This window comes from Rhinichthys klamathensis, unplaced genomic scaffold (assembly GCF_029890125.1).
Source record: "Rhinichthys klamathensis goyatoka isolate OS25496 unplaced genomic scaffold, OSU_Roscu_1.1 h1tg000192l_1, whole genome shotgun sequence".
Classification (NCBI taxonomy): domain Eukaryota; kingdom Metazoa; phylum Chordata; class Actinopteri; order Cypriniformes; family Leuciscidae; genus Rhinichthys; species Rhinichthys klamathensis.
The window spans coordinates 1,740,255-1,765,798 of record NW_026606718.1 but is presented as its reverse complement, the minus strand read 5'-3'; the positions used below and the strand labels follow the sequence as shown (position 1 = coordinate 1,765,798).

The following is a 25,544-nucleotide window of genomic DNA, read 5'->3' as shown; positions in this document are numbered from 1 at the left end:
GGGGATTTAAGCAGTTTTGAGCTTGGCATGGTTGTTGGTGCCAGACAGGCAGGTCTGAGTATTTCACAATCTGCTCAGTTACTGGGATTTTCACGCACAACCATTTCTAGGGTTTACAAAGAATGGAGTGAAAAGGGAAAAACATCCATGATGCGGCAGTCCTGTGGGCGAAAATGCCTTGTTGATGCTAGAGGTCAGAGGAGAATGGGCCGACTGATTCAAGCTGATAGAAGAGCAACTTTGACTAAAATAACCACTCATTACAACCGAGGTATGTAGCAAAGCATTTGTGAAGCCACAACACGCACAACCTTGAGGCGGATGGGCTACAACAGCAGAAGACCCCACCGGGTACCACTCATCTCCACTACAAATAGGAAAAAGAGGCTACAATTTGCAAGAGCTCACCAAAATTGGACAGTTGAAGACTGGAAAAATGTTGCCTTGTCTGATGAGTCTTGATTTCTGTTGAGACATTCAGATGGTAGAGTCAGAATTTGGCGTAAACAGAATGAGAACATGGATCCATCATGCCTTGTTACCACTGTGCAGGCTGGTGGTGGTGGTGTAATGGTGTGGGAAATGTTTTCTTGGCACACTTTAGGCCCCTTAGTGCCAATTGGGCATCGTTTAAATGCCACGGCCTACCTGAGCATTGTTTCTGACCATGCCCATCCCTTTATGGCCACCATGTACCCATCCTGTGATGGCTACTTCCAGCAGGATAATGCACCATGTCACAAAGCTCGAATCATTTCAAATTGGTTTCTTGAACATGACAATGAGTTCACTGTACTAAAATGGCCCCCACAGTCACCAGATCTTAACCCAATAGAGCATCTTTGGGATGTGGTGGAACGGGAGCTTCGTGCCCTGGATGTGCATCCCACAAATCTCCATCAACTGCAAGATGCTATCCTATCAATATGGGCCAACATTTCTAAAGAATGCTTTCAGCACCTTGTTGAATCAATGCCACGTAGAATTAAGGCAGTTCTGAAGGCGAAAGGGGGTCAAACACAGTATTAGTATGGTGTTCCTAATAATCCTTTAGGTGAGTGTATATCCAGTATTGATAGTGACTTAAAATTGGCATATAGGTTAATGCCCTTTTACAGTCTTGATTTTGTTTTTGGGGTCTACTAGAATAGGTTTTCATGCTTGAATGTATAAAAAAACACCAAATTGTTTCACATATCTTACTTTTTGGCAGCACCTCTCTTCCTAGTCTGTCAGTAACGCTCTTTTTAGTTCCTGTCTCTATGGCCCTGTCCCAAATGGCACCCTAAACACTCGCGGTCTTCCTACGAGTCCGCACTTTCGTGACATAACACCACTTTGACTTTCGGGAAGAAGTGTACTGCGGAGCTTGCATCAGTGCGGGCTCGGCAAAAAAGAGAATCGAGGGCGCATATCGACCGCAAAAGGGGCGCTCGCAAGCACCCTTCTGAAACCTAAAATGACAAATGGGACACCCTACGGTCTCATGGACTTAACGGACACACGCATGCGGCAGCCATTGTAAGTCCACAAGAACGTAAGTGCATATGAAGTGTGCCATTTGGGACAGGGCATAAGAAGCCCCTCCTTCCGAAAAGCTCAATGTGCTCTTAATATTTACACACAGCAATTGAGGGCACAGATCTGTTCACGGTGCTGGTGCATGAGCTTGGTCATGCCCTCGGACTGACCCATTCATCAGCACGGCAATCTGTAATGCGTCCATACTACCAAGGGCCCCTGGGAGACCCACTCCACTTTAGCCTGGGACATCACGACCTTCAACACATCACAGCCCTTTATGGTAACTGTCATTAAACTCCTCGATTGGAATCTCTGTTCGGCAGTTATAGCTCATGGGATTCATGTGAAATCTGAATATCATGTACATGAGACTCAAATAATCTATTCTGCATGTGTGTGTGTGTGTGTGTGTGTGTGTTTATGAATTCAGGTAAGAGGGGTGACCATATTCCAACAGACAGGCCTCTTCTTGTGACGGAAGCTCAATTGCGTCATCGGCATGGAGGAATACACAGACTCACACACATGTACAGGCATGCACACAGTCAGTTGGACAGGTAAGAGAGGATCAATAAAACTTTTTGAATTGAACGTCAAATCAAAATTGAGCCTATTTACTAATGCATATTCTTTATTGTGCCTAATGCTGGAATACTACTACAAATATAATATGAAAAGATTTTAAATTGTATTTTGTATTGTATCTAAAATTAAATGTTATATTATTGGAGTATGTTTTACAAAATAAAAACACTAGGAAATACACTAAACGACATCATACACTATACCAGACTTATTAGTAAAAAAAAAAAAAATTCTTAGGAGGGATGCATGGTGCATTTGGGCAAAAGTTGTGTGATGTATTCCTGCCTTAACTAGATACATCACATTACAGAACTATAATGTGTCCTGAACACTGTTTTATGCTGATTTTAAAGACATGAATCTAAATTTGAATATTTAAATATCTTGGAAACTTTTCTTGGAAAAATGTTTGTTAGTTTGTTCAAATGTATTTTATTGAAGAGAAAAATATTTTGAAATGTCTCACTTTGTCTCAATCAAGTTCTGTGGATCGCTGTAACACCAGTTTTGATGCAGTTGCCAAGATTCGAGGAGAGATTTTCTTCTTCAAAGGTAGATATTTGAAGTATTTAAATAATTTAGGGCTAATTTATAGAGTTTGGAGTATTAAAAAAAACCACTTCCTCCACTTTGTGTTTTCATCTTGTTATTGGTCTACCAGAGACTTTATCCATTCATTCAGTGTCACCATATACAGTAAAAATAATTTATTCTTATTTCTCCCTTTTTAAATATCTCTCTTACCCTCACACATTTTGCAGGGCAGAACATGTGGAGAGTGAGCAGAGGTGGTCTCGTGTCAGTCAGGGCTGTTCCTGTACAGAGACTTTGGTCGGCTCTTCCTTCTTCACTGCCTCCACTGCGAGCGGTTCTGGAGAGACACACAGATCATGCCATCATCTTTATCAGTGGTCAGTTTCCCACAAACCCACATTTTTGTGCTGATTTCAACCCCACTTTTGTGAGTTCATTTATTTAATTTAAAGAATAAAGATTTATTTTACTTGTCTCAGTGCAAAGAATAAAAATATGGTTAAGTGCAAATAGCATTAAATAATTTTTACACTAAGTGTAAATAGCAGTATTTTTAAGTGTAAATAGTGTTGTACATTATAAAACAGTATGCAATAACAACAACATATTCAGTGTACATGATTATATTTATTATAATCATAAATGGATGCTGCCTTTTTGGGACCTTACTTGTCCCTATCCCTAAAGCACAACTCTACACCTATTTCCACTTTTCGAATATTTTCTTAAATTTTTATTTAAAATAAATGCTTTTCCGAACTGAAATGCAATGGGGAAAAGGATGAAGAATGGCAGCAGAAAAAGGCGGATTTGGTTGTGTCAAAGCTAAATCCTCTATAATTACTCACCATGCCACTGTTCTTGTTACAACATGGATTTCTTTTGTAATTTGGCCTGGCTCAAACAGACAATGGTGGGCGGAGTCAGTGTAAATAGCTTTTGCCAACAAGATGGGCTATTTGCAAGAGTGTCTATTTGTAAATTGCCACTCTGTAAAAATATAACTTATATAGACAGGCTGATATATCCGCATAAAATGAAAACACACTTTTTAGATGGTTCCTAAACCCCTGCTACTTTTATTTAACACACATGTGCAGGTTCCCAGGTTTGGCTGTTCAAGGATCTGTCACTCCAAGACGGTTTCCCTCAGCCTCTGTCTACTCTGGCTCTGGAGGACTCAGAGGGACTGTGGCAAGGATTGCACTGGGACCCTACTCAGGGTGTGGTGTGGGGGCCTTTGAGAGAGGACGGAGAAAAAGGAGAAAGCTCAGAGGAAAGCAAAGTCTGGAGAGATCTTACTGAAGGAGGAGTGAATGGAATCATCACTGAGAATGATGACGAGAGAGAAAGGGCTGGAGACTTCAAGGGTGTGTTGCTTTTAGAATATTTATACAATACAGCATTGTATGCGGAGGTATGTGTAACAGTGTTTCACAACACTACTGACTTTTTTTATCCTCTACGTCAATCAGGTTCGACCTACGTTTTCAAAGGCAACTCCTATTGGAAATTTACTCACCCAGGCTCAGCCCCTGAAGAAGGATACCCCCGACCTCTGGCCGCCGATTGGTTGGACTGCCCTCAGCCGTCCTCTTACAGCCCCGGTGACATCTCTTTGATCTCCCACTATGGTCAACGGGAGCTTCGTGAGCAGAAAGGGCAAAGAATAATCGACCAGATCAGGCACAAAGACAAAACAAGAGATAAACCTCATAGCTGGGACTGTCCATGTCTAAACAGTGCAGTGACTCAAACTGGACCGATTTTACTTCTGCCCGTTTTATTTCTGATCACTGTGATTTGTTAACCGTCACTTTAATTTTTTCCACTTTCAAGTTCACAATCATACCCAAAAATGACTTATATTTTCCTTGACTTTTAATCTCTGACCAAAGGAAGACATATGGAAATAGTTGGCAAGATGAGTTAAAAATCAAAACGTGTTTTTCTGTTGTTGTACGTACAATAACTCCTAACCGAAACGCTGGTCTTATTTCTCTGTTAATTCTAGTTTCAGTTGCTAAACCTCCTTAGAATTATCAAGTTAGGTTAGTTATACTGCAGCACATTCTTGTTCATATCATCAACCAAAAAAGTATAAAACAAACATCAACAAAATGCCTGATGTTAATGAATTACAGTTCAGAGTCTGTCAGTTCACTAAAGCTTGTGAAGGAGGCAAATAAGCACAATACTATACGCCTCCTTCAGAAGCTTTAGAGTTTAAAAGCATGATGATATTATACATATTTTGATCATGAAGATGCAGAGAGCATCCATTGGGTTCCAAAATGTGATTTATTCATGATTTCTCCTTATTAAAATAGTGTGAGAATTTAGATTAAAGATAAAGTGCAAAGAAAAAATGACTGTGTTTGTCATACTACTGGTAAATACCAATGTACTTTTTCAAAATAATTTATTACTGTGGGATGGATGATCAAATAATTATATAATAAAATCTAAATAAAAATGATATGTACATTTGTTGTAAAATATTTTATGGAATCTACTTTTATCAATAATATATTTTATAAATATTACATTTCTTTATTCTTTTTTTTTTTTTTTTTTTTATGTACCCAAAAACTATGGAAAAAAAGAGAGAAATAGGAGCATTATTTATTAAATACTGGAATGCTCTGTTACCTCGGGAATTTCCTGGTCCCTAAAGTCCAAAGTTTTTCCCACTTTAATAATTTCGGTTTAGTGGTGCTATAGCATCACAAACAACTGTTGCGTCACTTCAGAAAAACCAGATGATAATGTGTGATAAGCAGTTCTATTTAAAGTACTTGTTCCCCAGGCGATGCAGCATAACTTTCTGAAGTTCTACAATGTTGTCTTTGGTGGTTTTGTCTGCTTTTCTGGGCCTGTTTAGTTTAAATCAGGCCACTCTGCCAGGCTGTGAGGAGCTCACAACGCCACTAACGTTGGAGGATGACTCCAAAATTGTAAGTATTCTTTCAAAGTAAACAAACACTACAGCAGTTTAAATAAGACAATAAGGCACTTAAATTTCACAGCTTCTATTTTCTTCCAAACAGATCATGGGGAAATGGATCTTCCTTGAAGGCATAGCTGATCACCACTTCTTTACAGATATATTGAAGACTGTGAACAGCTCATGGATGGAGTTTGGCCCAAGCACTCTTACACTTGCAAACACGTTATCTCTCAGTCAAGGGAACATGCTGTAAGATTGTCCTGTTTTTAAACATGTTTTTAAATACATTTCATTATGACCAGAATTCTGAATCCGATCACTCTCCCCCTCAGGAAAGGAAAATGTGAGTTTAGCACCATCAACACAGTTCTTAAAGACAGTACCTTTTATGCCAATGGTAAGTTAACAAAAGCGGATTCATTTCAGTCCAAACTCATGACTTCCGAGCACTAAAGAATGTTATACTGTTGTTTGATCCACAGAGACTGACGCAATATCAGAGGGAAAATTCTTGCCGTCCTGTCCAGAGTGTCTCACCATGAGCTTCGTCAGCCAATTCAAAAATGAGACCATAAAAACGCTGTACTTTTTCAGTAAGTCACAAAATCCATATAGATGTAGACATTACATAAGGTTACAGTACTGCATTTCATGACAAATTGTGTGTGATGTTTTCCTCGTTGCAGAGAGAGAGAGCAACCCAACCGAGTCTGACATGGACATGTACTGGAAGCAAGCTGAGTGTCTTGGATTCAAAAGAGAAGCCCAGTACTCCTATGATGGTGTAACAGGTCAGTTTGGGTTTCAAGCACTTGTAGTTTTCATTGAAAACCTCCGATTTTAGTTCTGATGTAGAGAAATTAGATCCTGGTCAGGTGAGATTCAACATCACTTCTTGCATAGGCCTACTAAATCTGTATAAAACATTCAGTTTAATTTTAACTCATGATATGTCAAGATCATAATTTAACTCCCAAATCAAAAAGAAATCATAATGAATTGATATGCAATTATTTACATATACAATGCACACTGTAAATTGACATTTTCTTTTTTGCTGCACAAAATAAATAAAATGTAAGAACCACTAAAGAACAACGTGTCTGTTATTCATCTTGGTGTGCATTTTTAATAAACCGGGATAAAAAAGGGTCACATTCGTACCTCATAAAACTTTATCAGAAAAAAATATACACTACCGTTCAAAAGTTTGGGGTCGGTACGATTTGAAATACTTTTAAAAGAATTCTCTTCTGCTAACCATGGCTGCGCTTATTTGATTAAAAATACAACAAAAATCAGTTATAGTATTAAATATTATTCCAGTGTAAATCAGCTGTTTTCTGTGTGAATATATAGTAAAGTGTAATTTATTCCTGTGATCAAAGCTGAATTTTCAGCATCACCAGTGTCAGTGTCTTCAGTGTCAAATGATCCTTCACAAATCAGTATAATATGAGGATTTGATGCTCAAGAAACATTTATTATTATTATTAATGTTGAAACAGTTGTTGGTCTGTCAGTTGTACAGTTTTTTTTTTTTTTTTTTGGATTCTTTGATGAATAGGAAGTTCAAAAGAACAGCATTTGTTTGAAATAGAATCTTTTGTAACATTATAAATGTCTTTACTGTCCTTGATAAATAAAAGTATTGATTTCTTTCCTCCAAAAAATAAAAATAAAATTCTCACTGACCCCAAACTTTTGAACGGTACGGTAGTGTATATAAATGTGACTGTGGGTAAGATTATATCTTTTGGGATTGTCCTCCTTTCTAAAGGCGCATGGTCTTTCTGACAAGGACTTGCCCACAGTTTTATGCACTCAATTGATTCCAATTCACAGAACCTGTTGCATCACTTCAGAAAAGATAGAGAAGTACTATGTGGCAGGCATGTTAGAGAAACAGACATTCTGTGCAAGTATAAAATACAGAAGATGCTTTCCAGGTGAAACTAACATCCTGCTCATGATAAAGAAGAATGTTGATATGAATTTTGCTTAAATTATTTAACACATCTGGTCTTGCATTTGGATACAAAAAATGCCTGAAGCTGCGAGAGCAACTATTTACACGTCAAAGCAAATCAATGACATCAAATCTAGTAACAGGTTTACGTTTTCCGTGTTGTTAGAGACTACCATCAATGTTGGGTGCAAATAATTAGTAACCCAATTACCTCACCACTAGGTGTCACTTTCCCCCCATATAATCCTCCATGGAATCCGAACTCTCCAGGTCACTCCTATAAATGTCCAAACCTTACAAACAGACCAGTCAGACTGGAAGTCCGGTTAGACCACCCTGAAGAACAGCTTTGAGAGACTTGTAAACCATCTTTAAGCCAACTTGTCTGAGGCATGTCTGACTGTGACTGGAAAAATCATTGTTTCTGGTTAGTTATAGATAGATCTGGTAGTTAGGCAAATCATAATATTATTTGTAAATGAAATATGTTTAACAAGTAAAATGTCCATATTTCTCTATAGGCTATTTATGTATGGTAAACAAAACTCTTTGGTCTTGACATTCATTTACACAGTAGGCCTATAGACGGGATCGTTATAATAATTTTAATTATTTTCTAAACTAGCTACTTTAAATTCAAGCAGATACACGTAATATTCCAATATCAAAATCTAATACAGATAGAAATATAGGCATTTAAGCAAAATAGGTTAAAATTAACAGTACCCCACTAGCAGCAGCAGCGTCCTCATGAATATGCATCGACTGGATGAATATTCATGAGCTGAACAGGTGCGGATCCGTGCACGTTTAAAGGTGTGAACGGATTATTATATTTTTTTACTAGTTCCTCGTGCAATATTATAACATCAGTTGGCAGCTCGTTTTGCGACAATGAATGTAGCTGACCCGGGTTGGACAAAGTAGGAGTCCTTTTAAAATGACTTTTAATGAAACATTATTCCAGTTAAACCAGACGGGGAAGAAACGGCAGCTAACCTGTTCTTAGTGGTATCTTGAGGATTTTGCCTTCCTAAGAGCGTACGAGCAGTGTTCCTGTATTCCTGGGATGAGATGAGGCCCTGTCATGGCAAACTTTTCTTCCTCGCGGGTTTTGTACTATGTGTGTTGATGTTAACCTCCTGGCACACGTCAAAATCAGGTTAGTGTCATCATCTTATAATGTTCCTGTGTGGATGGCCTCTAAATTATTCGGATTAGATATTAGTCATTTAATCTTTAAATTAACACTTTTTTTTTCTTTTTCTTTTTTTACTATATGTTTGTCAATTTCTCTGAATTGACAGTCTGATTGAGGTGTAAATCAATGCCAATTATAAGTAATTGATACTTTTTGAGAGACGGAAACCTTAATTGTCATAGATAGATACGTCAACTTTGAAAGTTGTAAACAGAAATATAGCCTATACATTTATTTAAAATTATGATATTTTATATTTATATTTTAATTTATTTGTGGAGTGAGGGTAAAAAAAAAGAAAGAAAGAGAGAAGCAATCTTGGGCTTTTTAATAGAGAGATCCAATCCTGCTCGTTTTAAAGAACCCATGAGCTAGATGTTACATTAGCCTATAAGTTTGAATCGAAACTGTGCGGGAAGATGATCACCCCTGGTTTAGAGCTATAACCAGACACCACAACTGAAATAGCTTTTACTAATAGCTCTAGTAAGATACACTTGTTGCCAAATGATGAGGACGTGGTGGAATGAACGTCAGCGTCCCGTTCCCGTTCGCCAGACACACCCGCATTGCAGGAATTTCTTGTAAGTTGTCCAGCCCTTTCCAAGATGGAAAAATATTTTGAAAAATGTGATTTTGAAAGTAAGATTCTAAACACTCAATTAGACAAATAATGTGTTTAACACGTTAATAAATTGCATTGTGACATCGTGTATGTGTCAATGTGTGTGTATACACTGCCCGACCAAAAAAAAAAAAAGTCGCTGTTTGGATTTAAGTCTATGACCGGATCATTATTGGTGTGAGGATTATTATGTTTCTAGCATGTTTGGGGACAGTTATTTTAACCCTAAAGCCCCGTTCACACTACAAGCGACTTTGTCGCTGCATGTCGCCAGTGGCTGGCGATGAGGTCGCTAGTGGGAGTTCCCACTACTGGTTGCCTTTATGAATGACATCCAATGATGTGGAGAAGGATCATACGCGCTCCGCTCCTATTGGTTGTCGCTCCCGAAAGTCGCTCCCCATTTGCATAAAGTTAAACCGATCTCAACTTTGTCGCGTCGCCAGACACGCCCCATCCGGTCGCCAACGGTCGCTGTCGCGCGTGTCGCCGGAAGTCGCCCACTCACCATTGAAATGAATGGTATCGCGTCGCTTGGTCACGTGTAGTGAACGGGGTTTGAACGGGGCTTAAATGATGGTGTTTGTAGCTTTTCATTTACCCAAATGTCAAAAAATGTACTCGAATCAAAGAACAGCATTTATGAAGCTCCATTCTTACAGATCATTAACTAAAAAAAGTTGTTTCAGTGTTTAGTTACCCTTTAAAGGGTAGTTCACCCCAAAATGAAAATGATACCATGATTTACTCACTCAAGTCATCCTTGATGTATATGACTTTCTTCTTTCAGCCAAACATAATCAGAGTTATATTAAAAAATATATCCTGGCTTTTCCAAGCTTTCTAATGGGAGTAGGCCTATATAGTACCTGAGATTTTGTAGCCCAAAAAATCCATCATAAAAGTAATCCATACGGCTCCAGGGGGTTAATAAAGGCCTTCTGAAGCGAAGCAATACATTTTTGTAAGAAAAATATACATAGCCTATTTATAACTTTATAATCCTGCTTTCGGTAACGGCCGTACGCGAGTCTAGTTCCGGTGGATGAGTGAACTCAGAGAATCTCTATATATAGTGATCTAATTATGTCGGAACGGACTTGTAACGTAATTGACTAGCCCTGATCAAATCGTATGTGTATTCACAATGCACATATATCAAATCATATATATTGAAATGCCAAACAACAACCACAACAACAAAGTGCAGCAAAGCAAAGAGGAATTTCTGGAGCTCATTAACAGAGATGGGTATTTCTACCATCTGTAACAGCAGTTATTCAAAACTGCAGACTTCCTTAAAAGATAAAGTTATATGGCATAGTTTTTGTTTGTTTTTTGTCTGCAGAAAGCCAAAGGAAGCATGCTGCTTGGGGTGTCTGTAGGCAGAACTTAAACATGATGTTTGATATAAATTGTATATTATGGGCCTCCATCATATGCACAGGTTTTTTTTTGGTCACATTTATTTCTATTATAATGTCCTTTATGTACCATGATCCCCCCCATATTTTTAGGAACTAATTATTTTCTGTGAATTCAACATTGTGAATTCAACAAATGCTGTTGATAAAGCAAGCTTAACTTAACTGTCACCTGCCCGTATACGGGCAACCTAAATTTACTTCACTATATTACTATTAAATCCTTATCTAGTCATGACAAACTATATATCGTTGGAAAGGTCTAAGACTCCTTAATAGATATTTTAGCGCTGTTTTTTTCTTACAAATTATATATGAATAGTAATATATGAATTTATGACAAGAGTGCGCCTCAAAAAATCTACGTCATTACAGGAGTTTCTGACCTTTGTCACAAAAAGTTGACGCACACACTTTTAATAATTGAAACTTGGTTTTTAATGCTAAAAGTTCATAATAAAACATAATCTAGTATTTGTCAATAAAAAAAGATAAAATTATATTTTAAAAAGTAAAGTAAAAAGTCCTCTAAAAAGTATAATAATTATTATATATATATATTTTTTTTTAATTATTATTATATCACATATTTTAGTAGTTATCATAAATTAGGTATCATTTGAAAGCCTACGAACTCAGAATTCATCCTGTGAAAACCGTTTTGAAATTGGACGTTGCGTTACCATAGAAACAGTATTTTTTTTATTAGGCCCCTCCCCTTTTGGGCATCATCTTTCAAAATTTATTATCAAAAATGTTCTAATCTTGACAAAACACATATTGTCAGAAAGGTCTGAGTCTCAAGGTTCCATATTTAGTGACAGAAGTGATATTTGGATAGAAATTTATTAATTTGTTATGGCAGAATGCATACAATTAAATTCAATGGAATGCAATGGAATGCAATGGCACCCGGTGGGTATTTTTGGTATTACGCCTAAACAAAATCTCATGGGAACTTCAATGTTTGTGATATCAACTTCAAATTTGGAACACAACTTGGTTAGATATATGGCTTTGACTTTCTGTCATTTTTAGGCTGAAACCTATATTAATTTATATATATTTTTAATAAAAGAAAAATAAATATTTTATTATATTTTCATAACAATAAACTTAAACTTCAATAACTTTTAAATAATTTAATTCTATTAATTTATTCCACTTCAGCAATAATCTGCCAAGAGTCTTCTTTTAAAAGAGACCAACCGCAAGTCTTTAGTACAAAGGCTTCATGAATTACAACCGTTTAAGTTTGGGTAGTGCATTTTCACATCAATTCTCAAAAAGGGGGGTGACAGCTAAAGGGTTAACTTGTTTTGGGCCCAACATCCCTTCAATTCACATCCAGAGATGATTGGTGTTCTATTCTCCAGAGAACTTGCCATTGCAGCTGCGTTTGGTCTATGCGAGGTTACTGCGGGCAGAACAGCGCGGGGAGGTCTTATCACAAGAGCTGCTTAATGTCCTGGGCCACCTACAAAACCGCAGCATTGCTCTATCTAATCTCACAATCAGCAACTCCTCAGGTGAGTCCAAGCACTTTTCCTTCTGTAATATTTGTGTCTGTTTGGTTATTCACTATTTTATCTGCCTTTCAGCTATATTAGAAAAGAGAGTCATTCCGCACGTGTTGCCTTCACAGCCTAATGCCCTCATCTACTTGCCTCATCTGAAAGAGCACAAGGACAGTCTGAAACCCATCGTTCACCTGGGGCAGCGACGCACTGGAGGTCTGTCTCCCATTATAGCTTTTTGCGATTGTATAATTGCAGTGCTTGCAATTTGCAATTGAATTAGATTTAAACAATGTCTTATGCCCGGTTTCACAGACGAGGCTTAAGCCTAGTCCCAGACTAAAATGCATGTTTGAGCTGTCTTAAAGGGATAGTTCACCCAAAAATGAAAATGATGTCATTTTGGTTACCCTTTGGTTACCCTTACCCATGATGACAGAATTTTCATTTTTGGGTGAGCTATCCCTTTAACTGAAATCAACTTGCACTGGGATATCTTAAAATATGTCAGTGCCATTGTTTTGTCTCAAGATGCACACCAGTAATGTTTATAAAAGCTACTTAAATATCCTTATTTAAATTTTTTATTGCTCTTTTGTACATCTTTTTAATGACCTATAGCTGCTGTTACGCTGCAGATGGTGTTTATGCATTTTTTAACTTCCTGATGCTTGTTTAGTGTTATGAAAGCAGCAAAGCATCTCTGTTGCAGCCTTTCATTTGTAATCAAAACCTAAGCTTGGCTGAAACTTGAACACTTTTTTTTCTGCCTAGCAAGCCCTACAAACCTAATGTCCTGTATTGTATTTAAAAAAAAAATTATTAAATTTTTTAACATGTGCTTTTATGTTTCTTTTGACTTTTTCAGTTATGTTGTTTCTAATGGTTTTAGAACACATACACAATAAATGTTTTATCACTGTAATGCATTCACCATAGGCTGACATAAGCTGACACAGTGTTTAACTGTTTTTGCAGTGTCTCTGGTGTTAGGAGTGCCCACCGTGTACAGGCAGAAACAGAGTTATCTAGTGAACACACTCCAATCTCTCCTATATGACCTTTCAACTGCAGAGAGGAAAGATATTGTCATTGTAGTCTTGGTTGCCGAGGTAACCCTTGACATTTGCTCTTTGTACTCTTATATCTCTCCTAGCTTTATCTGTTTTATTGCTCTGGTAAGGCTGCATTCAACTTTATGGTATTACATTATCTCATTCCTCTTAACCTCTCTGTTTCATTTGGTTTTATGTTGTTTTTCTGTTTTCTGTTTTGACAAACATTATATATGGGTTTTTGAGCTGTGAATGAAGAAGACCCCAAAGATAGTTCTTTGGCCGTTAGCTTTGAGGCTATCTATATGCTAGTAAATTTCTTAATTGACAGTATTGCTCTTTTCGGAAAAGATTTGATCAAATCTTGCACTGTTTCCAAATTTCTGTCCAATCTCTTGCTCTCTAGAAGGAGAATACCCCTACCAAAATACCACCTGCCCCTGACTACCAATAGCACGTAGGAAACCATGGTTCACATAAATGAATGGCTATTGGCCAAAAAAAAAGAGGAATGGGGTCTTTGGCCTTACTTTCTGCTCCAATAGAGATGAATCCTATATGATTTTGTAACCAAGCATTTTGGTGATGTATACATCAGCAAAATTGTTTACAAAAAAAGTTATAAAAGTCAGACTTGGCTGAGCTGAACTAATGAGAATTTGTTGGCACAATTAATAATAAATGTTGTAGCTGTGCTAAAAATTTGTTAAATGTGCTACATAACATTTTCTGCTTAATTTTCTTTTTCTTATATCTAATCTCTTCTCCTTTTTGGTGCACTTTTTACTTGTTTATTAAATATGTTAATTGGTTTGTTGAATCTTTATTTTAGATTTTATTTTAAACTTTAGAATTAGAATTATTAGAATTAGAATTAGTACACATAATAATTATTTACAATACACTAGCATTCAGTAAATTTTGTAAGAAGTCTCTTCTGTTCACCAAGGCTGCATTTGTTTGATAAGAAATACAGTAAAACATTGAAATATTTGTACAATTTAAAATAAGTCATTTCTATTTTCAAATATTTAAAAATGCAATTTATTCCTGTGATGCAAAGCTGAATTTTTCAGCATCATTGCTCCAGTGTCACATGATCCTTCAGAAATCATTCTAATGATGACTTTGTGCTCAAGAAGCATTTCTTATTATTATCAATGTTGAAAGCAGTTGTGCTGTTTAATATTTTGTTTGTTTTTTGATGAATAGAAAGTTAAAAAGGACAACATTTATTTGAAATAGAAATCTTTTGTAACATTATAAATGTCTTTACTGTTACTTTTTGATCAGTTTCATGCATTCGTATAATTTCTTTCGAATGGTACTATTTTATTGTTCTTTTCATTGATATGTATTTTCATTCTTCTCTTAGACAAATGCAACTTTTGTGAATGCTGTTGTACAGAGTGTACAGACCAAGTGAGTGTTTCATTATCAACTCATGTGTTCCATATGAAATGTTTCATCTTTCTGTAAGCTGGCTGTGCAAGTAACTGATCACAATTTCACTCTGTGTAGTCTCCCAAATGCTGTCAGTTCTGGATTGATTGAGGTGATCTCTCCATCTCCTCACTTTTACCCAGACTTCAGTAAACTGAAGGAAACTTTTGGAGACCCTAAGGAGCGAGTCAGGTTAGAGATTCGCTTGTGCTGTTGTGCAAATACTGTAGGTAATTGGAAATAGATAGTTTATTAATGTGATCCGTTTGTTTTATTGGTCACAGATGGAGGACCAAGCAGAACCTTGACTACAGTTTCCTCATGCTGTATGCGCAGTTTAAGGGCACTTACTATCTCCAGGTAATGCCAAGACAACGCCATACAACTCATTGTTGATAGCTCTATGTTTCATTGTTTTTATAATCAGTCTGTATTTTTGCATATGTGTTTCAGCTAGAAGATGATATTGTAGCAAAGCAAGGATTCTTTGAGTCCATGAAAAAATACATAGAACTGGTGCTTTTCGAGGAGTGGCTTTTCCTGGAGTTTTCCCAGCTGGGATTTATTGGTCAGTGTGTTGTCCTCTCCGTTAATTAATGTCCTATCCTGTTCTCTTCTCTCCCACCATTTCTGTTTGTTCAGTTATTTCATTCATGCACCGTTTTGTTATTTGAACATAACAGTCAGTGTCAGTTCCAGAAGTGGAAAGGAAATATAAGCCCTCTTGGTTTTAAAACAAACACATCTATTGCTAGAATTTGCTTATGGACGTATTTGCACTTAAAAGAACAATTCAGTTCACATGCTCTCAATTATTTAAATAGTTTCTTAAATCAACCAAGGGTGCGTTTCCCAAAAGCATCGTTAGCCAACTTTGGTCGCAAGTTCCATTGAACTCTATTGGGCTTTGTTTGTAGTTGGCTTTGGGAAACGTACCCCAGGTTTATTCATATTTGAAGGAACATTGTTAGTGTCTCAGCTTCATGTATACTATTTACTATGACCAAATCTGTGATGCTATGTGTGTCCTAGCATGAATTTAAGCATATCGCTGATTTTTCATGTTCTAGGCAAGCTTTTTCGCTCATCAGATCTGCCAATGATTGTGGAGTTCATCCTGATGTTCCACAAAGACAAGCCGATCGATTGGCTGCTTGATCACATCCTGTGGGTTAAACTGTGTAACCCAGAGAAAGACTCAGTAAGTTTGGGTATAATTTTGTTTGTTTTTCAGTGAGATTGATGTAAGGCATATCATTGTTTATCATTATAATTCTTTGCACTTAGAAACACTGCAGTGATGAGAAGGCCCGACTGAAGAGAGCTTACAAGCCCTCCTTGTTTCAGCATGTTGGTTTGCATTCCTCGCTGCCCGGTAAAATACAAAACCTAAAGGTAATTTAAATGTCCACTTCCTTGTATGAAGCTGTTCATATGTGTATACTGTATATGCTAGGGTTTAGTTTCAGTAAATTAAAACTAAAACTTAAACCATAAAAAAACATTTTTGCTAAAATAAAAATAAAATAAAAAATACAATCAATGAAAAAAACGTATTTTATTTAAGCTAGTTGCCAAGTAAATAGAAAATATAAATAAAAAAACAAATTAGAAATAGTATTAAAAACTATAGTAGCATAATATAAGAAGCATTACCTGTAGAATAGTGGCTACCTACTAAACCATCCAACAGTAGTATAGGTCTGTAGGCTTAGACAACAGCTTATCTACATTGCAAACATGACATTTACATAATTTATATTGGCACGTTTTTCCATAGTGACTTACAAATTCGGAATAACACAACTCAAGTGATTCATCTTAAAGGTGAAGTGTGTTTTTTCTGCTGTGCCAATGCATTATGATGGTTTTTATTATTTTTCATCATTTGTTTTGTTATCTATTTTGGGAAGTCACCCAACAAATGGGTTACATGTAGGCAAGGCAAGGCAAGGCAAGGCAAGGCAAGGCAAGGCAAGGCAAGGCAAGTTTATTTATATAGCACATTTCATACACAATGGTAATTCAAGGTGCTTTACATAGAAAAATCAAAAGAAATAGGAATAATTAAAACAGTTAAGAATAAAGAGATTAAAATAATCAAAAGAAATAAGAATAATTAAAACAGTTTAGAATAAAAAATTAAATAAAATACAGTACAAACAGTCGGACACAGTGGCACAGTGCTCATTCAGTAAATGCATAGCTAAACAGATGTGTTTTGAGTCTGGATTTGAATGTGACTACTGTAGGAGCACATCTGATCTCCTCTGGAAGCTGGTTCCAGCTGCGGCTGGCATAGTAGCTAAAAGCAGACTCTCCTTGCTTAGAGTGAACCCTTGGTATTTCTAGCTGATGTGATCCTAATGATCTGAGTGATCTGTTGGGTTTATATTCAGTGAGCATATCTGCAATGTATTTAGGTCCTAGGCCATTAAATGATTTATATACCAGTAATAATACTTTAAAATCAATCCTAAATGTAACTGGGAGCCAGTGTAAAGACCTGAGGACTGGTGTGATGTGTTCATATTTTCTAGTTCTGCTCAGGAGCCTGGCAGCAGCGTTCTGTATGAGCTGCAACTGTCTTATGGTCTTTTTAGGAAGGCCAGTGAGGAGTCCATTACAGTAATCCACCCTGCTGGTGATGAAAGCATGCACAAGTTTCTCTAAGTCTTGATTGGAAACAAAGCATCTAATTCTTGCAATATTTTTCAGATGATAGTATGCTGATTTAGTTATTGATTTGACATGACTACTGAAACTAAGGTCTGACTCTAGAGACACACCAAGATTCCTGACTTGATTTTTAGTTGTTAGACCCCTAGAGTGCATTCACCTTGAGAACTTCATCTTTGTTTCCAAACGCAATGACTTCAGTTTTGTCTTTGTTTAACTGAAGAAAGTTTTGGCACATCCAACTGTTTACTTCATCAATGCATTGGCACAGGGAGTCAATGGGGCTGTAATCGTTAGGCGATAGGGATAAGTAGAGCTGTGTGTCGTCTGCATAGCTGTGGTAAGAGATTTTGTTCTTTCTCATTATTTGGCTCATTGGGAGCATATACAGGTTGAATAGGAGTGGTGCAAGAATTGAGCCTTGAGGGACTCCACATGTCATGGATGTCCACTCAGACTTATGGTCTCCTATACTCACATAATAACCTCTCCCTTCTAAGTATGACCTGAACCATTTCAGGACTATCCCAGAAAGCCCCACCCAGTTTTCCAGCCTGTCAAGAAGTATGTTGTGATCGACAGTGTCAAATGCAGCGCTGATGTAGTTCTCTATGGAAAATAAATTGGGGTAGGAGGAAGCATTTTAACCAGACGTCTTCAAGCCTTCTCCTGAGCTGTGTTCAAAATCGACCCCATACCCTCATTCACCATCCCCTACATTAGTCCAGTAATATAGTCGCTTGAAGGAGTGAATGAAACCGAGTGAGCGAACTCAGACACTGAGTGTGCTGGAAGGGCTTTTGCATAGTTTGTGCTTTCTGTTGAATAATCATTTTAAACTTAGCAAACTAGCAGCTCCAGTAGTAATGAAAACATTTATTCCGTGGGGGCAGTCGTGGACTAATGGTTAGAGAGTCAGACTGTTAACCTGATTGAATGAGTGCACTCGATAATGCCTACTGTGGTTTACGACATCACTACAAATGACTGTCCCTTCAAATTGTGCTCTATTTAAGGGTATAGGGGGTGATTTTGATCCATTGTCTTACAAAGTTTATATCAAATCTGCTTCAGCTCATCTGCATGTGATTTTCAAACCATCCTGAAAAGCTTGATTAACTGGTTCAGGTGTGTTTGTTTAGGACACTTAGGACAATGGGTCCCCTTGAACAAGATTGGAGACTGCTGATTATAACGTCAAAAAGAATTACACACTTCACCTTTAAAGAGACTGTACCATTAAAGGTGCAGCAATACAACGTTTTAAACATGTCCAGAAAAGATGGGAAACTCAGTCAAAAATGAATTACTAGCTTGTACTGTGTGCTTCACATGATGCCTATTGAGAGAGCGTTCTAAATCACTCACTAATTCGATTACATTTCAGTTAGGATGCTGCCTTAGAAGGCAGCTGCTTGTGTTGACAATATACAGCAAGGAAACTCGCTAGGTTTTGGATCAGAGCTTATGTGTTTGTCTGTATTTATGTGTCATATGCAGGATAAAAATTTTGGGAATCAGGTGCTGTATAAAGGCCACAATAATAACCCATCTGCAGAAATCAGCAGCAGTCTGGAGAAATATCAGTCTCACTCTCTGGAGAGAGCTTACAACGGAGAGGACTTCTTCTGGGGCCTCACACCCAAAAGAGGAGATTATATTCTCTTCACTTTTTCCACACCTCAAGCTGTCAAAGGGTGAGACACCAGCAAATGACATTTATGTGATGAGTATACATAAGTTTAAACTGGTACAGTCAATCTTGCTAAAGTTCTAGTTTGTCTTACAGGTACATTTCTGGGTAGACTATCCCTTCATCTGTGTGCATTGTAAATATCTCTTTATTTGGATGTATTTAGAAGTAAAAGCCCAGCAGCAGTGTAAATGTACCCAGCTGTCTGCTCGAGTGCTTTTATATTTAAGTACGTTTGCCCTGCTGAAAAAATGTGAACCAGTGGCTTCAGTATAATCTCCTTTTGAGCACGAAATTCTATATAGCCCATGTTTGTTCAGGAGCTGAATACACTGTGACAGCAATCTTTTTAAATCCCCCTTAAGCACACACAAAAGAGTTTTAGGAAGCTCTAAAATGGCATCAAGTTAGGATCTAAAATTTAGTTGCTTTTTGGCGATGGCCTTGTAAAGAAATCTGAACTTTCTCAGTACCAGAGAAATTGTAAGTAATGGGTGCATCTGTCACTTGACAAAGAGTGCCGTAATGAGCCCAGGGAAATTCCTGGCTGTTTAAACGAATACAAAAGACAGAGAAACAATGGATTGTTTTAATTTGTACACATAACTTGACTACACATAACCTCCTAAACCAGTCATCAGTGAAGTTTAAAGGTATCTTCCGGGTTAAATACAAGCTCAAACTTTTAACTCTAACAACAGCATCTGTGGAAGGAGAAACATTTCGACTCCGAAAACAAAAACACAGTGTAACACAAATGGACTTACAATGAAACTTCCATTGACTGATTTAACTTGTGTATATATATTTTCCACTTACTTCCAGGTACCTTTTTCGATCTGGCAATATTGAGACAAATGGTGACCGGTTTTACAACACAACAGTGGAGGTGCTCCCTACTAATGTAAGTATCATGCCAACACTTTTTCTTGTCAAAGTAACACTCAAAAGATCTGCTTTCAGCAAATAGAGCTGAAAGTGTTGGGTTCTGGAAGAAAAACTAACTTAAACAACAACAACAACAACAAAATTTCTTACGCTCACCAAGGTGGCATTTATATGATCAAAATGCAGTAAGAACAGTAATATTGTGAAATATTATTAAACATTATTAACATTGTACATGACATAATTGAGTCTTCCTACAATAGTTTTACATTGTGTTGTTTTATTTGATTACATTATTTACTGTGATTCATGGGACTGTAGTTAATTTTCTCATAAAAGATGTTAAGCATACAGTTTTATTATTATACTTTTTTTTTTTTTTTTGCCGTTCATCTGGCTGGTTGGTTTGCTTCCTGAGTATTTATTGAAAAGTTTTTTGAAATCCCTCAATTTCTTTGAAATCCCTTGCCAGAACTAATTCCTCAGAAAAATGGGCGGTTTTCAGTTTGTGTTTAGTCTCTGTTGTTTGTGTTTAGTCTCTGTTGTTTGTGTAAGATATGTAGGTATTGTCATACAGTAGCTTTAGACGTTGCATTGTACATTGGGACGTATGTGACTAGTACTACACCCTTTATCTCTCTGTACATTTGTCTTCATTTGCTTGCAGTGATAATGCCTTGCTCATTTTCTTGTTAGTCATCCATCTAAACCAACAGAAAGCTGACACCCATAACCAAATTTGTAGCTTTGCATCACTCAAACTTTATCTCAAACCTGCTAGACTAGGATTTTAGGACATACTTCCTGATATGTTACGGACATCCTTTTTTTATTCATTTGCACCCAAGTACAAAGTGCTGAAAAGTGCATGTCTGTCTGTTTTACAGAACTCTGTGAAAGAGAAGGTGGAGAGAGGAGAATTATCCTGCTGTAAACCCTCACCCGATGGCTTTGTCGAGATAGGTACACAACCATTATTGATTTCCTGTTTCTTTCTTTTCTTTTCTTTTCTTTTCTTTTTTTTCTGTCCCTCAATTGTAAAAGTTTGCATAAATTCAAGCAGTTCACTCATTTGTTAAAGTAATTTACCAAGTAATAAAAAAAAAGTGATGATACTAGTCAGATATGAGTATCATCAAGCTAGCTGTGATGATAATTATGATTATTACAGGAAACTCCTGAAAGATTTGGCCCAGCAAGTGAAGTCTGTAGGTATCAAGAACCGGTTCTTATTCAGAACTGGTTCAGTTGGTTTGTTTGTTTTCTTCCTTTTTTCGTAATAGTGCTGAATGATTTTTATGACGTCCTGTTTCATTAACAGTTCTTGAACGTCTGCATTATTTCTCCTAGTGCACTGAGCTCTGGAACTGAGTGTACTGAACACTGTAAAAAAAAAACCCTGTTAAATTTACAGGAAAACCCTGGCAGCTGTGGTTACCAGAGTTTTCCTGTTAAAAATACGGTAGCAACGTTTTGGGTTTTACAACTTTAAACCGTATATAATTTTACAGCGATAAACCGTATTTCATTATCTGATATAATGTTAATATACTGACCTTTTGGAAGTATTAATATCTGTTTTTTCCATTGTAATACACTGACAGTCAACAATCACAGCAGTGATGAGAGTCAAATGGTCAACCAAAGCTCATCATAAGCAACTCTTCCACAAGAGAGTTAATACTAATATACAGAAGCTGCACAGTTTCATTCACACAAACATTAAACACCATCATGGTAACATGTTGAAATTTAAAAAATGCAATAAGCATTAATTTAACAACATTAAATGTAACATAAAACCCTAATGTACATAACTGATTAGAAAAAAACTAAGAAAATTATGAAGAAACAGTGATTTAAAAACAAAATACATCAAATGTGAAGTGTCACGCAGGGAATTGTGGGAATGTCAATTTACATTTTTTTCACTGTAAATTATACAATGACTTGTTCTTTTTCACTTCCAAAAACTGTAAATTTAACGGTATTTTACAGTAAAGTTAAATTAAATGTACCATTATATATATCACAGTTATTTACCGTTTATAGTAAGGAAACTTTCTGTTAACTAATTAACAGTTTTTCACTGTAGCATTTTTACAGTGTTTTACCGTTAAAATCACGATAATTTTTTACAGTGAAGCTATGACAGTGTATTTCCTGAATCTATCGGAATCTATATTTATTCAGCAAGGATGCATTAAATTGATCAAAAATGACGGTTAAACTTTTATAATATTAAAAATAGCTTTTTATTTCAAATAAATGCTGAACTTTCGATTAATCAAAGAACCCTAGTATTGCTGTTTCCAAAAAGAATATTTAGCAGCACAAATAATTTCAACCATGAGAATAAGAGATGCTTCTTGAGCAGCAAATCAGCAGATTAGAATGATTTGTGAAGGATCATGTGACACTGAAGACAGGAGTAATGATGCTGAAAATTCAGAATTGCCATCACAGGAATAAATTACATTTTAAAATGTATTCAAATAGAAAACACTTTTTTTAATTATATTTCACAATATAAAAAAAAAATTTCTGTATATTTGCATCCTTGGTGACCATAAAGAGACAACATTCAGAAACATTCAGAAATCTTACCGACCCCAAACTTTTTAACAGTATAGTGTACATGTACTTGAAGCTTGTGAGACTTAAATTGGTCAATATTTTTGTTCTCTAAAAGACTGTATAGGATTATTAATGGAAGCATCAAGTATCTGGAATTTAAATTTTATTACATTTATTAAGAACCAGCTAGATTTCTTGATTTACTACTGAAATATTGGTTTCATGACAACAGGGGTTATTGGTTTGTGGATCAAATTTAACGATGTAACAGCCATGACATTGTATTTTACGACTGTTAATGATCAAACAAGGTTATCAGACACTATTGGTTAATAACTGGTCGGAAACATGAGCGAGTATGAATGTGCATGTCTGTAATACACACACCCACTTCGATTCCATCCCTCTGGACAAACCACAATAAGAAATGTGAGAACAAAAACTGGTTATGTAAAAATGTGAGGCCAATGTCTGGGATCAAGCGCTTTTCATGCAATGTAAATTGAAAGAGGCAGCGGTTTCCGTGTACTTTGTGATGAGATGTTAACAATGTTTGTGTTTGTAGATTCTTTCAAGAATGGAGTGGCCGAGGGAGAAGTGAATGGAGCTTTAGCAGAAATAGCGGCCATGAGACTCCTGGTTCACTCTGATTCTGATGTCTGGGTTCTTCTCAGTGAGGTGAACCACATTCGTATCATCTATAACCTTTAGAAACATGCCTCACTAATTTGGGAAGGGCTTGAGAGAACGGTCACTTAATTCAGAGAAAGGCATGCTCACATGTGTATTGCGTAACTCTATTACACCGAAATGCAGACCCAACCCAATTTTGTTGACATTTCACCAGGGAAATACACAATGGAAATACACAATGGCTTGTTAGGACATATATGTATGTAAGGTTTTTGTACCTTACAGTAAAATCAAATGAAAGTAAGGAAGGTCACAAATCATCTGTGTGACAAACAAATCCAGTCAAGTACTCGTAGGGCTTGTCAGGGCGGTTTATTGGGTCTTTCATTCAAATGTAATGCTAAGCTAGGTTAGCATTCTCCAACTCATCACTTCAAAAGACTAGAAAAGTGGAAAATTATATCTTAAAATTTCATATCATTAGAAACTAAGGACTCTTAATATGGTATCTTTCAGTAGATTATCATTATCATTATCACTTTGGCAGAAATGGCCACAATTGTGGATTCGCTCCTCCCAAAATTATGTTTAGGAACTTCACTTCATGCTCGATTTTGCTAATTCCCTTTAGAATTTTGACATATTTCTTTCAATATTCTTTCATTTTTTGCCTTTGTATAACCACAAAAGCTTGAATTAAGTCAAATTGTCCTCATGCTAAATTTGCATTATACCCCTGGTTTTACAGACAAGTTTCAAGTCTAGTCCCAGACTAAAATGCATGTTTGAGCTCTTTTAACTGAAAGCAACTTGCACTGAGATATCTTAAAATATGTCAGTGCCATTGTTTTGTCTCAAGATGCACACCCCAGTTATGTTTCTTTCTAAGACACGTTTATGAAAGCTACTTAAATGTCCTTTTTGAACTAAGGCCTAATACTGGCTTAATCTAAGCCCTGTCTGTGAAACCAGGCCTTTATCGGTTAATAAAACATTTTTTTTAATTAAATTTGTTAACAACAAAGGTGCAACTAAACCCTCAAATGCATGAATGTTTCGCCAATCATTATTACATATTCGGGTCTTTAGCGACCCGGATCTATATCTAACATGGATCAATCTTTACCTGTCGCTATAATATAAAACTATATATCAAATATAAAAGCTCGGAAAGGTTCAGTTTGACCAGATGTTTTATACCATCATCACTGTCCTCATCGGAGCTCATTTCCCAGTACATTCAGCATCTGGCTCATATTCGCAATCTCAAACATATAGTCAAAACTATCATTTTCAACATCTTCAAAATCATTTTGATCGCTGACAGCTTCTTCACCAGATCCACCATGAAGGGACAGTGACACTAATATTTGATTGCGTTCAGTATTTGCTTTGCAGTAAATTACTGAGCCATTTCAAGTTTTGCTGATGATACTTAATATTCTTTTGTTTTCTGCCTGCGGTAATAATGAGTGAAACATCACTTTATCATGGTGTATCAGACATTGCCACTTTGTGGAATAAAGGTGAATTGCACTTATTCAGCCATCAAAGATTCAATTAATGTTGTGCAGAAAAACATATACTTACACTTGTCTAACTTTAAAAAATGAATGAGGAGGAGGGTAGTGAATGATGTCCTAGGTCACTAAAGACCCAAGGTATGCTTTTAAGGGTTAAATTGACAAATATATGTTGGTTTTTAGTTTGATATTTGCAGAGTTTCTTTTAACATCTCTGCACTTAAAATTAGCACGTGTGTAATTTAACCAAGAGTACAATATTTTCTCTAAAACAGAAAATGTATTTGTCTACTTTTTTAGTTAAGAGATCAACAACAATGAAACAATGACCATCTCTGTCATCAGTTCTCTGTACTCTGTAATTTGCATACGTTTTGCAAAATTCTTGCAAATTCATTCACAGTATAAATCATCACAGGTGGATTTAAATCATTCTAAAGATGATTTATTAGAAAATTCTCCATTTTAGTCACTATTATTCACCATTTTATTGACATTTTAGTTCTGTGTAACTTGTAGCAAGTCATTTAAATCTTGTCTTTAGATAAAAGCCTTTTTGAGAAAGTCTCTGGCAGTTACAATAGCCTTGTTTTCAGCTGTGACACAGTATCTAAGGTTTGCTTAAAAGTCACGTCTCTCTCTCTTTGACAGATCTTTATTAAAGTTTGATGAGTTGAGGAGAGAGGAGAAATGTGAGCCGCATGGTAACGTGTAATACCCCCTG

General features: G+C 36.4%; 3 protein-coding genes and 1 long non-coding RNA gene across 5 annotated transcripts in view; 3 read left to right on the top strand and 1 right to left on the bottom strand.

Moving 5' to 3' along the window:
* The window catches only part of mmp17b (matrix metallopeptidase 17b), a 9,436-nt gene extending 4,296 nt beyond the window's left edge, over positions 1-5,140 (top strand). The window contains exons 7-12 of the mRNA XM_056262433.1: positions 1,628-1,804; positions 1,955-2,081; positions 2,591-2,661; positions 2,871-3,020; positions 3,744-4,013; positions 4,119-5,140. Of these exons, the coding sequence (XP_056118408.1) occupies positions 1,628-1,804; positions 1,955-2,081; positions 2,591-2,661; positions 2,871-3,020; positions 3,744-4,013; positions 4,119-4,453 (1,130 nt within the window). The 3' untranslated portion in view covers positions 4,454-5,140. The remainder of the gene's footprint in view (positions 1-1,627; positions 1,805-1,954; positions 2,082-2,590; positions 2,662-2,870; positions 3,021-3,743; positions 4,014-4,118) is intronic.
* Positions 1-8,647, bottom strand: part of LOC130095686 (uncharacterized) — a 9,538-nt gene extending 891 nt beyond the window's left edge. Inside the window, exons 1-3 of one of the 2 annotated variants that reach the window (XR_008808149.1) lie at positions 8,562-8,647; positions 4,166-4,288; positions 2,860-2,980 (exon numbers count right to left, since the gene is read on the bottom strand). This is a non-coding gene — a long non-coding RNA (uncharacterized LOC130095686). Of the gene's footprint in view, positions 1-2,853; positions 2,981-4,165; positions 4,289-8,561 lie in introns of both variants that reach the window. The other variant, XR_008808148.1, reaches the window with a different exon arrangement.
* On the top strand, positions 5,436-6,470 carry LOC130095685 (saxitoxin and tetrodotoxin-binding protein 2). The gene is made up of 5 exons (XM_056262435.1): positions 5,436-5,600; positions 5,694-5,842; positions 5,926-5,990; positions 6,076-6,186; positions 6,280-6,470. The coding sequence occupies exons 1-5, from the start codon at positions 5,484-5,486 to the stop codon at positions 6,435-6,437; spliced, it is 600 nt and encodes a 199-aa protein (XP_056118410.1). The 5' UTR covers positions 5,436-5,483; the 3' UTR covers positions 6,438-6,470.
* zgc:154054 (Alpha-1,3-mannosyl-glycoprotein 4-beta-N-acetylglucosaminyltransferase B-like) lies at positions 8,637-25,544 on the top strand. Its single transcript, XM_056262434.1, has 15 exons — positions 8,637-8,724; positions 12,189-12,341; positions 12,414-12,545; positions 13,308-13,441; positions 14,760-14,806; positions 14,906-15,019; positions 15,112-15,187; positions 15,281-15,395; positions 15,898-16,028; positions 16,115-16,222; positions 19,007-19,203; positions 20,025-20,103; positions 20,975-21,050; positions 23,230-23,342; positions 25,472-25,544. The coding sequence occupies exons 1-15, from the start codon at positions 8,637-8,639 to the stop codon at positions 25,487-25,489; spliced, it is 1,581 nt and encodes a 526-aa protein (XP_056118409.1). The 3' UTR covers positions 25,490-25,544.

What these genes read in the sequence shown, in the direction of transcription:
- zgc:154054 (XM_056262434.1), top strand. Translation starts at nt 8,637, where the DNA reads ATGAGGCCCTGTCATGGCAAACTTTTCTTCCTCGCGGGTTTTGTACTA. An exon ending in CACAATCAGCAACTCCTCAG is followed by an intron (nt 12,342 to 12,413) that starts GTGAGTCCAAGC and finishes TCTGCCTTTCAG; the next exon opens with CTATATTAGAAAAGAGAGTC. An exon ending in CGATGGCTTTGTCGAGATAG is followed by an intron (nt 21,051 to 23,229) that starts GTACACAACCAT and finishes TTGTGTTTGTAG; the next exon opens with ATTCTTTCAAGAATGGAGTG.
- LOC130095685 (XM_056262435.1), top strand. Translation starts at nt 5,484, where the DNA reads ATGTTGTCTTTGGTGGTTTTGTCTGCTTTTCTGGGCCTGTTTAGTTTA. An exon ending in TGGAGGATGACTCCAAAATT is followed by an intron (nt 5,601 to 5,693) that starts GTAAGTATTCTT and finishes TCTTCCAAACAG; the next exon opens with ATCATGGGGAAATGGATCTT. An exon ending in CAGTACCTTTTATGCCAATG is followed by an intron (nt 5,991 to 6,075) that starts GTAAGTTAACAA and finishes TTTGATCCACAG; the next exon opens with AGACTGACGCAATATCAGAG.